This window comes from Prenolepis imparis, unplaced genomic scaffold (assembly GCF_030444845.1).
Source record: "Prenolepis imparis isolate NDT839.2.m4 unplaced genomic scaffold, iyPreImpa1.0 SCAF_3, whole genome shotgun sequence".
NCBI classification, from domain to species: domain Eukaryota; kingdom Metazoa; phylum Arthropoda; class Insecta; order Hymenoptera; family Formicidae; genus Prenolepis; species Prenolepis imparis.
This window is the reverse complement of record NW_028141161.1, coordinates 5,164,913-5,176,051: the sequence shown is the minus strand read 5'-3', so window position 1 is coordinate 5,176,051 and position 11,139 is coordinate 5,164,913. Positions and strand designations below refer to the sequence as shown.

The 11,139-nt window shown below is 31.0% G+C and overlaps 2 protein-coding genes across 3 annotated transcripts; both read left to right on the top strand.

Annotated features, from left to right (window-relative positions):
- Positions 1-1,847: 1,847 nt before the first annotated feature.
- Positions 1,848-6,345, top strand: LOC145933548 (uncharacterized). Of its 2 annotated transcripts, none has more exons than XM_083033345.1 (4): positions 1,848-2,141; positions 3,913-4,148; positions 5,965-6,026; positions 6,110-6,345. In XM_083033345.1, exons 1-3 carry the CDS (start codon positions 2,026-2,028, stop codon positions 5,988-5,990), a joined length of 378 nt encoding a protein of 125 aa, XP_082889471.1. In that variant the 5' UTR covers positions 1,848-2,025; the 3' UTR covers positions 5,991-6,026; positions 6,110-6,345. The 2 variants fall into 2 exon arrangements, with proteins under 2 accessions (XP_082889471.1, XP_082889470.1); XM_083033344.1 differs by having other exon boundaries at positions 5,902-6,026.
- A 2,989-nt stretch (positions 6,346-9,334) lies between these two features.
- On the top strand, positions 9,335-10,117 carry LOC145934310 (luciferin sulfotransferase-like). The gene is made up of 2 exons (XM_083034675.1): positions 9,335-9,512; positions 9,845-10,117. The coding sequence occupies exons 1-2, from the start codon at positions 9,423-9,425 to the stop codon at positions 10,115-10,117; spliced, it is 363 nt and encodes a 120-aa protein (XP_082890801.1). The 5' UTR covers positions 9,335-9,422.
- The last annotated feature ends 1,022 nt before the right edge of the window (positions 10,118-11,139 follow it).

Genomic DNA, 11,139 nt, shown 5'->3' with positions numbered 1-11,139 from the left:
GAATCAGCCCAGAAGGAATCTTGGAAGATTATGCAATAGAGGGAACGGATAGAAAGGATGTCTTTTTTTATCAAGCAGATGATGAGCATTACGTACCACGAGCTGTGTTATTAGATTTAGAGCCCAGGGTTATTCATACTATTATGAATTTTCCATATTCAAAGGTAGTACGCATCTGGAATATGTATGTACATTTATGATTATGCATATATATGAATATGTATGTACATTTATGTTTATGCATATATATGAATGTGTATGTACATTTATGATTATGCATATAGATGAATATGTATGTACATTTATGTTTATGCATATATATGAATATGTATGTACATTTATGTTTATGCATATATATGAATATGTATGTACATTTATGTTTATGCATATATATGAATATGTATGTACATTTATGATTATGCATATATATGAATATGTATGTACATTTATGTTTATGCATATATATGAATATGTATGTACATTTATGATTATGCATATATATGAATATGTACGTACATTTATGATTATGCATATATATGAATATGTATGTACATTTATGTTTACGCATATATATGAATATGTATGTACATTTATGTTTATGCATATATATGAATATGTATGTACATTTATGATTATGCATATATATGAATATGTACGTACATTTATGTTTATGTTCTGTTTTATGTATTTAAGTTAGAAGAATATGTTTTACAAAGAGATCAGTGGAACCTTATAGTAATGCAAAATTTTATGTGATAAATTCGTAAATTAAAAATAGAATGTGCATATTTATATTTATCAGTATATAATTTTACTTTTATGCATTGACAAAAGCATTTCTTTCTTCTAAGTTTGGGATTTTTAATTGCAATTTATTTAAATAATACCATAAAGAAAGAAATGTAATGCGTGTGCTTTGTAATATTCTAGTAATATTCTAATAATAAAAGTGCGAGATAGTCTGTACAGACTGAAAGCATTTACTTTAAAAGGTCAAAAGAAAAAAACAATATCATGATCAGCAGAAACAGTAAACCACTGAAAGCATAAGAAAAGCATCAAGAAAATATAGTGATTTATATTTGAATTGTTAGAACGTTAAAATGCCAAGCGAGGTGATAACTTTGCAGCTTGGCCAATGTGGCAATCAAAGTATTACATGTTATTTTGTCTCATATAATATAAATCCTTTTCATACGTTTTATAATTTTTTGATACAAATGCTACGATATTTCCAAACACTTGCAAATATGAAAATAACGAATATCTTTATCGTCTTTTTTTTTACATTATGCCTCAATTTTACAAACTTAAAATTTCTCTTTTATTATAATTTGTAATAAAACTTATATATTTTCTTTCTTAGAATAAAATTTATATATTTTTATACATTTTATTTATAGTTGGATTTGAGTTTTGGAAAAGATTATGCACAGAGCATGGAATCAGCCCAGAAGGAATCTTGGAAGATTATGCAATAGAGGGAACGGATAGAAAGGATGTCTTTTTTTATCAAGCAGATGATGAGCATTACGTACCACGAGCTGTGTTATTAGATTTAGAGCCCAGGGTTATTCATACTATTAAGAATTTTCCATATTCAAAGGTAGTACGCATCTGGAATATGTATGTACATTTATGATTATGCATATATATGAATATGTATGCACATTTATGATTATGCATATATATGAATATGTTTGTACATTTATGATTATGCATATATATGAATATGTATGTACATTTATGATTATGCATATATATGAATATGTATGTACATTTCCGGAAAAGCGACATGTTATTGACAATGTCAATAACATGTCGCTTTTCCGAAGCGAGAAAATACATGCTGATTGGCTATCTTGTTGCTACGCGCTTGCTTCGTTCGTGCGACTTCCTTCACTGGTTTAATTTGACAGCTCTTTTAGAAAGGGGATTTGTTGCCGTCACATTCTCAAAATTTTTATTAAAATTCTCTTTCTTTAGATGATTTGGCTTATTAATTAGCGCAATATTTTGTTTAAAATGAATCCAATGTGTCTGATATGTAGGAACAAAATAAATCTCTCGTCTAATAAGATGTTTTTCACGCACTGTGGACACGTTTTCCACTACGTATGCTTGAGTCAATGGCTCCAAAGGTAAAACTTTTACTATAAAATGCATAGAAAAACAAAAAATTATTAGAGAAAATGTGATATCTATTTCCTTTATATTAATAAATCTATTTATTGGCTATATAGATTGTTTTTGACCTGAAATTATTGAACGTCCCCGGTTTGTTAATATTAAGGCTCCTGCAGACTCGCCGACCATGTCCGAATCGTGACGTCGAAGCGAGAAAATACATGCTGAAAATTCTTGCGAATTATTTTTAAATAAAAAGATATTTCGATGAAATAACACTACAAATCTCTTTGGCACACTTATAAAATTTACCGAAAACTCTTTTTTTCCTTTTATAATCAATCAACAGCTGTAAAATGACTGTAATATGAGGCCTAGTCTGATCTTTGCACATGCGCAGTCATTCCACATGTCAAAGTCTAATGTAAGTAAATGTTTCATTATTTTACGGCTGTCGATTGACTGTCAAGAGAAAAGGATAGTCTTCGGTAAATTTTATAAGTATGCCAAAGAGATTCATAGTGTTGTTTCATCGAAATATCTTTTTATTTAAAAATAATTCGCAAGAATTTTCAACGTGTGGTTTCTCGCTTCTGACGTCACAATCCAACATGGCTACGGCGAGTCCCCAGGAGCCTTAATACTTTAATTGTGCAAAAGGATTTATCAATCTGTATAGTCAATCAAAATATTAGTAGTTGAACTCATATTAAGACGAACTCCGACGAGTTTGCCTGCTTTACCGATAGAGATTCGACTATAAATCTATTTATTGGCTATACAGATTGTTTTTTACCTGAAATTATTGAGCGTCCCCGGTTTGTTAATATTAATACTTTAATTGTGCAAAAGGATTTATCAATCTGTATAGTCAATCAAAATATTATTGAATATAATAGTTGAACTCATAAATTTATGAGTGAAAATCCTTTTGCACAATTAAGTATTAATTATATTAATTTCACGCGTAATTCACAATCAAACGTATCACGTTTCCAGAACCACATATTTAACTAAAATTTCGCAAATTTTTTGAAGATGGCTACTAGGTTGTCTTTTTAAGTTTTACACCCCCATCCACCCACCCACGCACCCACCCACGTACTCACATATTTATTGATTAATTTTTACGAAATCTTACCACATACATATAATTTGCAAAACGCTAGGAAAGAGAATAAAAGAAAAATAAAGAGCGATGAAGCGTGCGCAAGAGAGAAAGAGAATCTGTTTCTATAAAATACACTTTCTTCCCATTCCTCTCTCAAAAAAATTTTCACACAGATGTGTTTTGTAAGGTAGCTCCATATATAATTAAAATTTCTATAAATACTATGTTCTTGCTCAATTTTCAGAGTGTTCCCCAAGCCCCAAAAATTTTTTTATGGTTTTATCATATTTAGGAGATCAAAATCTACAAAAAAACACTATTGCTTTTACTAATATTTCTGGGGGCCAAAATCGGTAATCTTTTAACATCCTCCTTTATGAGTGTGTGGATGGGTGCGTGGGTAGGGGTGTGAAACTTATAAAAACCACATTGCGCACTCCCCGAAAAATTTGAAACATTAAAAAAATCCAAACTCTTTTACGACAAATGTTGTTTACAAAGAGATTTTGTAAAATGAAAAATTGTGTGAAAACTAATAATAGCGAGGTCAGTGTTGGGTAAAAACTTTGAGGCCTGCGCTTCGCGCGGGCCGAAAAGCTAGTTTTGAAATAAAATCTGATCTCATTATCAGTGACATATTCATATATTGTTAAGTATATTATATATTGTTGCAGATCGAAAACTTGTCCACAATGTCGCAGAAGAACAACTAAGTGCCAAATATATAGAATATACTTTAATTTTCCACACAACAAGAATATGGATAATTCATCGCCCTCACAGCCAAGAAAAGAAAATAATAGTCTACTTCACGCACACATCAATAAAAATGGAATTTCATTGGATCTATTGCATACCGCAATTAGTTCAAGAGGCCGTAAAATCGTACCACCATTATGTTATTGGGCAGGTAAACAAATGCACAATTAATAATAAAAATTAAATAGGATTTGCGAAATTAATCAACCAAAACTAGCCAGTAATTAATTTTTATTAAAAAATCCACAACGTTTCGACCATGTGGTTGTGGTCCTTTTCAAGTGGGGACACTAAAAAATTTTTATTTTAAAGATTCTACATGTCATTATAAACAAAAATGCTTTTTGGAAAAATTACGACAACACACAGAATTATTACGGAGATCAACCTACTTATATGAATTTAGTCATAGTTAGATCTCATTATAAAGAGTAATCGTTAGAAGTTTTATAAAATGTATAAGTCAAAAAATTGAAAGTGCGAGAAAGCAATCAACATATTCCGACAGGGGATCGTCACAGTCTGATAACTTTTTCAAGTTATATATTCAATAGTACTTTTTTGATTATTTCTAAATTTCTTCGATGCAAACGCTCATCTGATAGTAGAATAATTGCTTTCCCAACGAAATCATAAAACGGTATTTACATAAAAGAATTAGATTTTTAAAGTATAACAAAAAGCTAATTGACGCAGACGGATATAATTATAATTCTTGGAAGCTCAGCACCAGGCGTTTTAGTGATGACAGTGATGATACGCCACAGTCTTTAGAGAAAGATAACAAAAATGAATCACCTTACATCTCGATACCATTTGTAAGAGATATTAGTGATAATATCTCACATTCTCTAAGGAAATTTGGCTTGAATACGATCTATAGATTACCCAAAAAATTAAACACCGTTATTATGGCCGGTATTCATAGTCCTTATATTTAAGATCATCAATGGATGCTACGCAGCCATTTGATTGGTTGAATGGGATCTTAAGTCAACTACAAACTAGACTTAAGACAATCTTAAATTAAGATGATCTTAAGATCGGACTATGAATACCGGCTTAAATGTGGCAAGGATGTCTTGACTAGCGATCGCGCGACTAACGTCGTCTATAAAATAAATTGCAATGACTGCTCGGCTTCATACATAGGGCAAACAAAGAGACATCTTAATACGCGAGTAAAGGAACATTGTAACAATATAAAATTACATCATACGTCGCATTCTGTTATAAGCAAACATCGGTCGGAATTCGATCATGACTTTGATTGGAATAACTATAATATTTTACACACCGAAAAACATGTAAGAAAGAGAGAGATAGCAGAAATGTTTTTTATTAAAAAACAAAACAACATAAACTTTCAAAAGGATACAGAAAATCTAAACGATATATATAACAGAAGAATAAAGGTCGTATGAAACAAGCTAACGAAAAAGTTATCAGACTGTGACGATCCCCTTTCGGAATATGTTGATTGCTTTCTCGCACTTTCAATTTTTTGACTTATACATTTTATAAAACTTCTAACGATTACTCTTTATAATGAGATCTAACTACGACTAAATTCATGTAAGTAGGTTGATCTCCATAATAATTCTGTGTGTTGTCGTAATTTTTCCAAAAAGCGTTTTTGTTTATAATGACATATGTAGAATCTTTAAAATACAAATTTTTTAGTGTTTTCACTTGAAAAGGACCACAACCACATGGTCGAAACCCATTGTGGATTTCTGAATAAAAATTAATTACTGGCTAGTTTTGGTTGATTAATTTCGCAAATCCTATTTTACTGACCAGCGATTGCCAACAAAAAGTAAATATTTATTAAAAATTAAATAGATTTTTTTATAAGAAACAAAATAAATAGATATTTATACGCACTCGTATTTCTTACATAGGTGAACGAATATCTTTGAAGGATAATAACCCAGTATATATACCGCCTAGTATTTAATTTGCAGGATCGTCAATAATTTTCAAAATTTAATTGCATAAAGTAGCAATTTAGAAGCAAATGCAAAAGGTACATATAACAAATATAATTTATATACAATATTTTTCAACAAGAATATGTTTACTATCTTGCGCTTTCGCTGTCCATTATAGAGTGTTTACCATGGATGTAAGAAATACCTGGATGGAGCATGACGGGGGTGAAACACAAAGAGTGAGAGGAGTGAAATGTCTATTGACACGGATGAGGCATCTAAAATGACAGCGGCGGATAATATCACGGAATGCGATTTATTTAGCGTCTTGGAAGAAAGATTTCTCACTCGAAACAAATGAATAAAATTTAAATATTTATATATATTTGTATTTATACATATATATTTATATATATTACATATATTAAATACCCACACAGCACATGATATCGTACGAATATTCTATATTCATTCTGTGAATGTACGTACTGTACGTAATATACTGAGAACATCTCTATAATATCTTGTGTAGTATATTATTTTTCGTATATTCACAGGATATTATCAGAACATCTTGTGTAGTATATTATTTTTTGTATATTCTCGTATATTCTCAGAATGTACTTTTAATATCTCTTATAGTATATTATTTTTCGTATATTCTCATAATCACCGACTAGGTACTAGTAAAGACGGTCAGCCCTGGTAAATTTCTGTCTCTACCAAATGGGCTCGGTGGGCCCGTCATACGGTCGGTAATGATTATATTAGTTATTCTCTCCAACCTGTATACGGAGGATAACTAACAAGAACATTTTACCGACTTTACCTTACCAAATTCCTATCTCATTATATTTATATATGAATATATAATTATTATAATTATGTTGAATATAAACTATATAATGACACTAATATAAATAAAAAAAATAATATATAAAAATAATATAATTATAATAAAACAATAATAATATTAATAATTATTAATAAATAAATTAAATTAAAAAAATTAAAATTAAAATAATATACAAATTTAAAAAATACATATATCTATATATATAATTATCGTATTTGAATATTTTGAATAATCTCTTTAAAACATTGTTTAGAGATTATTATTAATATATATTTTTTTAAAATTTATATAATATATATATTATTTAGTATATACGAGGGCGGTTCGATAAGTACTTAGCCTACAAAAGAAAAACGAAAATTTTGGAAAAGTGGCGATTTATTTCTCAACATAGTCTCCTTTTAGCTCGATACACTTGACCCAGCGATGCTCCAACTTCTTTAACCCATCTGAAAAATACGTTTTCTCGAAGTCTGCAAAGTAGGCCTCCGTCGCGGCGATGACCTCCTCATTCGACTCAAATTTCTGCCCGGCGAGTGACTTTTTCAAGTTTGGAAACAAAAAAAAGTCGCACGGGGCCAAATCTGGAGAATACGATGGATGGGGCAGCAGTTCGTAGTGCAATTCGACCAATTTGGCCGTGGCGACGGCGGAGGTGTGAGCCGGTGCGTTGTCATGGTGGAAGAGCACTTTTTTCTTCGCCAAATGGGGCCGTTTTTTCTGCAATTCGGCGTCGAATCGGCCCAATAATTCGGCATAGTAGAGCCCTGTGACCGTTTTGCCCTTCTCCAGGTAGTCGATGTAGATCACACCTTGTGAATCCCAGAAAACTGTGGCCATCACCTTTCCGGCCGATAGGACGGTCTTCGCCTTCTTCGGAGCACGTTCGCCGGGTGAAGTCCACTGTTTCGACTGTTCCTTGGTCTCTGGTGTGTACCAGTGGATCCGTGTTTCGTCGACGGTCACGAAACGACGCAGAAACTCCTTCGGATTGCGCTTAAACAGCGTCAAACACTGCTCTGAAATGGTCTCACGGTTGCGCTTGTTGTCCGGAGTGAGCAAACGCGGCACCCATCGCGCCGACAGCTTTCTCATGCCCAAAATTTCATGCAGGATATGACCCACGCGGTCTTTTGAGATGCCCACTGTTTCAGCTATCTCGCGCACCTTCAATCGGCGGTCTGCCAATACGAGATCGTGGATTTTTGTCACGTTATCCTCCGTGGTAGCCATTTTCGGGGCACCTGAGCGTGGCTCATCAAAAACCGACGTGCGACCACGTTGAAACTCGTTAAACCAATTTTTGACGGTCGCCATCGAAGGAGAAGAGTCACCGTACACAGCATCCAAGCGCTCTTTGATTTCGCTGCGCGATTTCCCTTCCAAAAACAAGAATCGAATCACCGACCGATATTGCTCTTTTTCCATTTTTCTAAAATCCGTGGACACGCTCGCTCCCACACGCGGTCAAAACAAAACTACGAGTCCGATTCGGTTGAAATTTTGACAGTAGCCGTCTACGAGAATGTACTACACGATAGTAAATCTCTCTTGTGATACTGGCACCATCGGGCGGTGAGGCTAAGTACTTATCGGACCGCCCTCGTATTTCTCTCTCTCTCATTATTATCATTATTTTTTATTTTATTTATTTTTCTATTTGTTTTATTTATGTGACAATAAATGGTTTTCTTGCATTAAACATTTTATATTTTATATTACATATTTTTAAATATACTATAATTTTATTAAATTAATGAGATTTTTGAGATTAAAATGTCATCAATTACAACATAAATTGGATAATTCTTCACTGAACAAATAATTAAAATTACATATATAATTAAAAATTACTCGATTTATGTCGTGTTTGATATCATTTTAATGTCATTTAATTTCATCATTGATGATACGTCATCTCGCTTGTTCTTTATTCGTTTTCGCTCTGACGACAACGGGAATCTTTCCTTATCTACAATAATCACGATTGAAAACATTTTATACATAAAAACTAAAACTTTTAATTTACATTTTATCGGTTTGAAAATAATTTTAATGGATTAATAAAATTTTAGCGATTAAAATGACACCAAACACGACATAAATCGGATAATTTTTCATTACTTAATAATTAAAATTTTAATTACATTTTTAATAAAATTCATCCAATTTATATCATGTTTGGTGTCATTCTAATTAGAAAAATCTCATCAATTTCGGAACTTTGTGCAAAATCAGCTTTCACCACGTTTCATCAAGACTCATCTTCCTTTCGAACTACTGCCGACAGTCGCAAACAGTGATTGCAAAGTAAGTGTGTGTATGTGTGTGTCGAATAATGCAATTTACGAATAAATTTTTTCGGAAGTGTTATTTTTATCCCTAGATTATCAGCATCGCGAGAAATCCAAAAAATTTGGTCGTTTCGTGGTTTAATTTTCTAAAAGATTTCAAACAGATCCAGTACCAGGGAACCTTCGAACAGTTGTGTAATGATTTCATGAACAATCACAGTAAGTTTTGTAAAGCTTCGCGATCGATTTTCTTAATTAATATAATCTATTTTTATCTATTTTCCGATTATATATTTTATTTATATTTCTTAATTTATATCTCTTCCATAATTTCAGCGATTATGTCTTCATATTGGGAGCATGTAAAATTGACTTGGGCGATTAGACACAAACCAAATATTTTATTTCTTTTCTATGAAGATGTGACAAAGGTTTGCAAAAAAAAATCATAAATTTAAGAAAATAATATCTGAAGTATAATAAAGAGAATCGGTGCGCACATTTTCATTTTCTACACAAAACAATATAATTTTATTTCGGTTGTTGTTTATTAAGATTTTCACTTTGATTTATTTAACGATTTATTAAACATTTTTTAAATTTCATTCTAATATCTCGAGAATTTAAATATATTAAATTATAAATTCCAGAAATCATATTTATAACAAAAATAACGCGCCTCTGAAAATAAAGGTATTATATTATGTTTATGATTTAAAAATATTATGTAATTTATAGTTTATCTTATCTCTTTTGCACACAGAATTTAGTCGAAAACATTAAAAAAGTCACCGCATTCTACGGCAAAACCTACAATCATGAAGAAATCGCTAAATTAGCGGAGCATTTAAATATTGAAAATTTCCGCAAGAATCCTATGGTGAACCAACCAGCACCTGGTGCACAAATGAAACCCGAATTATTTATCGGACAAGGAACAACGAACAATAAGAAAGAGTATTTTACGCCCGAACAAAAATTTAACAAATGGATCATCGATAACTTGAAAGATACGGATCTAATTTTTCCTGATTAAATTTGTCGCACGATATTTATCAACACAAATGATAATTTCATTTTCATATCACATATTTGGTTAAATAATGTGCATATATAATTTTTATACGAATAAAGTGTGACAAAAAAATTTGTTATTTTTCAACTTAATTCTTAATAGTTAATAGTTTTAAATATGCAATATCGCTGATTTTTGCACTTATCAAAAAGAGAATGAGAAACTTTCTACTAAATGGAAAAAGTAAATTAAAATTGGAGGTTTATTAATAAAAATTACTTCACGGATTGTGTGTATGCAATTTTATTTTACAAATATTAATTGAATTATATCGTGGACTGCCTTTGCTTTTACCGAATTTTTTTATTTTATATTGCTATAGCTAATAGTTAATAAAGAAGGAATAGATATAGAATAATTATATATAAATAGTTGATTTTGATGGATTTCACTTAGTGCTACATAGAATGTATGTAACAACTGAATATGATCGTATATATGTTTACTGATAATGCGTATGTATATGTCATAACAGCTAGAATGATTAAAGAACAAATAAAAATTATTTATAACTCAAGTCAGTATTATCCCTTTTGGAAAAGTGTTCTTTCTTATATATTTTAAAATTTAGATTTATATACAGCTCTCTGAAATAGAGATAAGAAGACCTATGCATATTGATTGATATACATATATATATAAAAAATTTACAGATTTTCGCGTGAAGAATTTATTTATTCTTATTTACAAAGCACTAACTCTCCAACATCGGATGTTACATTCTATATATATTCGACTTAGAAAATATATCTTCAATCCTAAGAAGACTCATTAACAAAGAGGCAAGACAATAGCAGGTCATGATATTTCTTTAAGTCAACTTCAAAATCGTTCGAGATATATATGTATGTTTTCTACTTTCTTTTTTTCTTCCTATTAGATGAAGAGACTGTAAAGAATCTCTCAATGGAGAGTATCATAAGCATATATTGAAGAAGGGCACCAAAATTGATCCTCTCATGCCCGAAATTGTGCCTTTTATT

Excerpts from the sequence above, each read along its gene's own strand:
- LOC145933548 (XM_083033344.1), top strand. The coding sequence starts at position 2,026 with ATGAATCCAATGTGTCTGATATGTAGGAACAAAATAAATCTCTCGTCT. Across the intron at positions 2,142-3,912 it reads TTGAGTCAATGGCTCCAAAG|ATCGAAAACTTGTCCACAAT; the intron begins GTAAAACTTTTA and ends ATATTGTTGCAG. Across the intron at positions 4,149-5,901 it reads ACCATTATGTTATTGGGCAG|GTGAACGAATATCTTTGAAG; the intron begins GTAAACAAATGC and ends TTTCTTACATAG.
- LOC145934310 (XM_083034675.1), top strand. The coding sequence starts at position 9,423 with ATGTCTTCATATTGGGAGCATGTAAAATTGACTTGGGCGATTAGACAC. Across the intron at positions 9,513-9,844 it reads TCTATGAAGATGTGACAAAG|AATTTAGTCGAAAACATTAA; the intron begins GTTTGCAAAAAA and ends TTTTGCACACAG.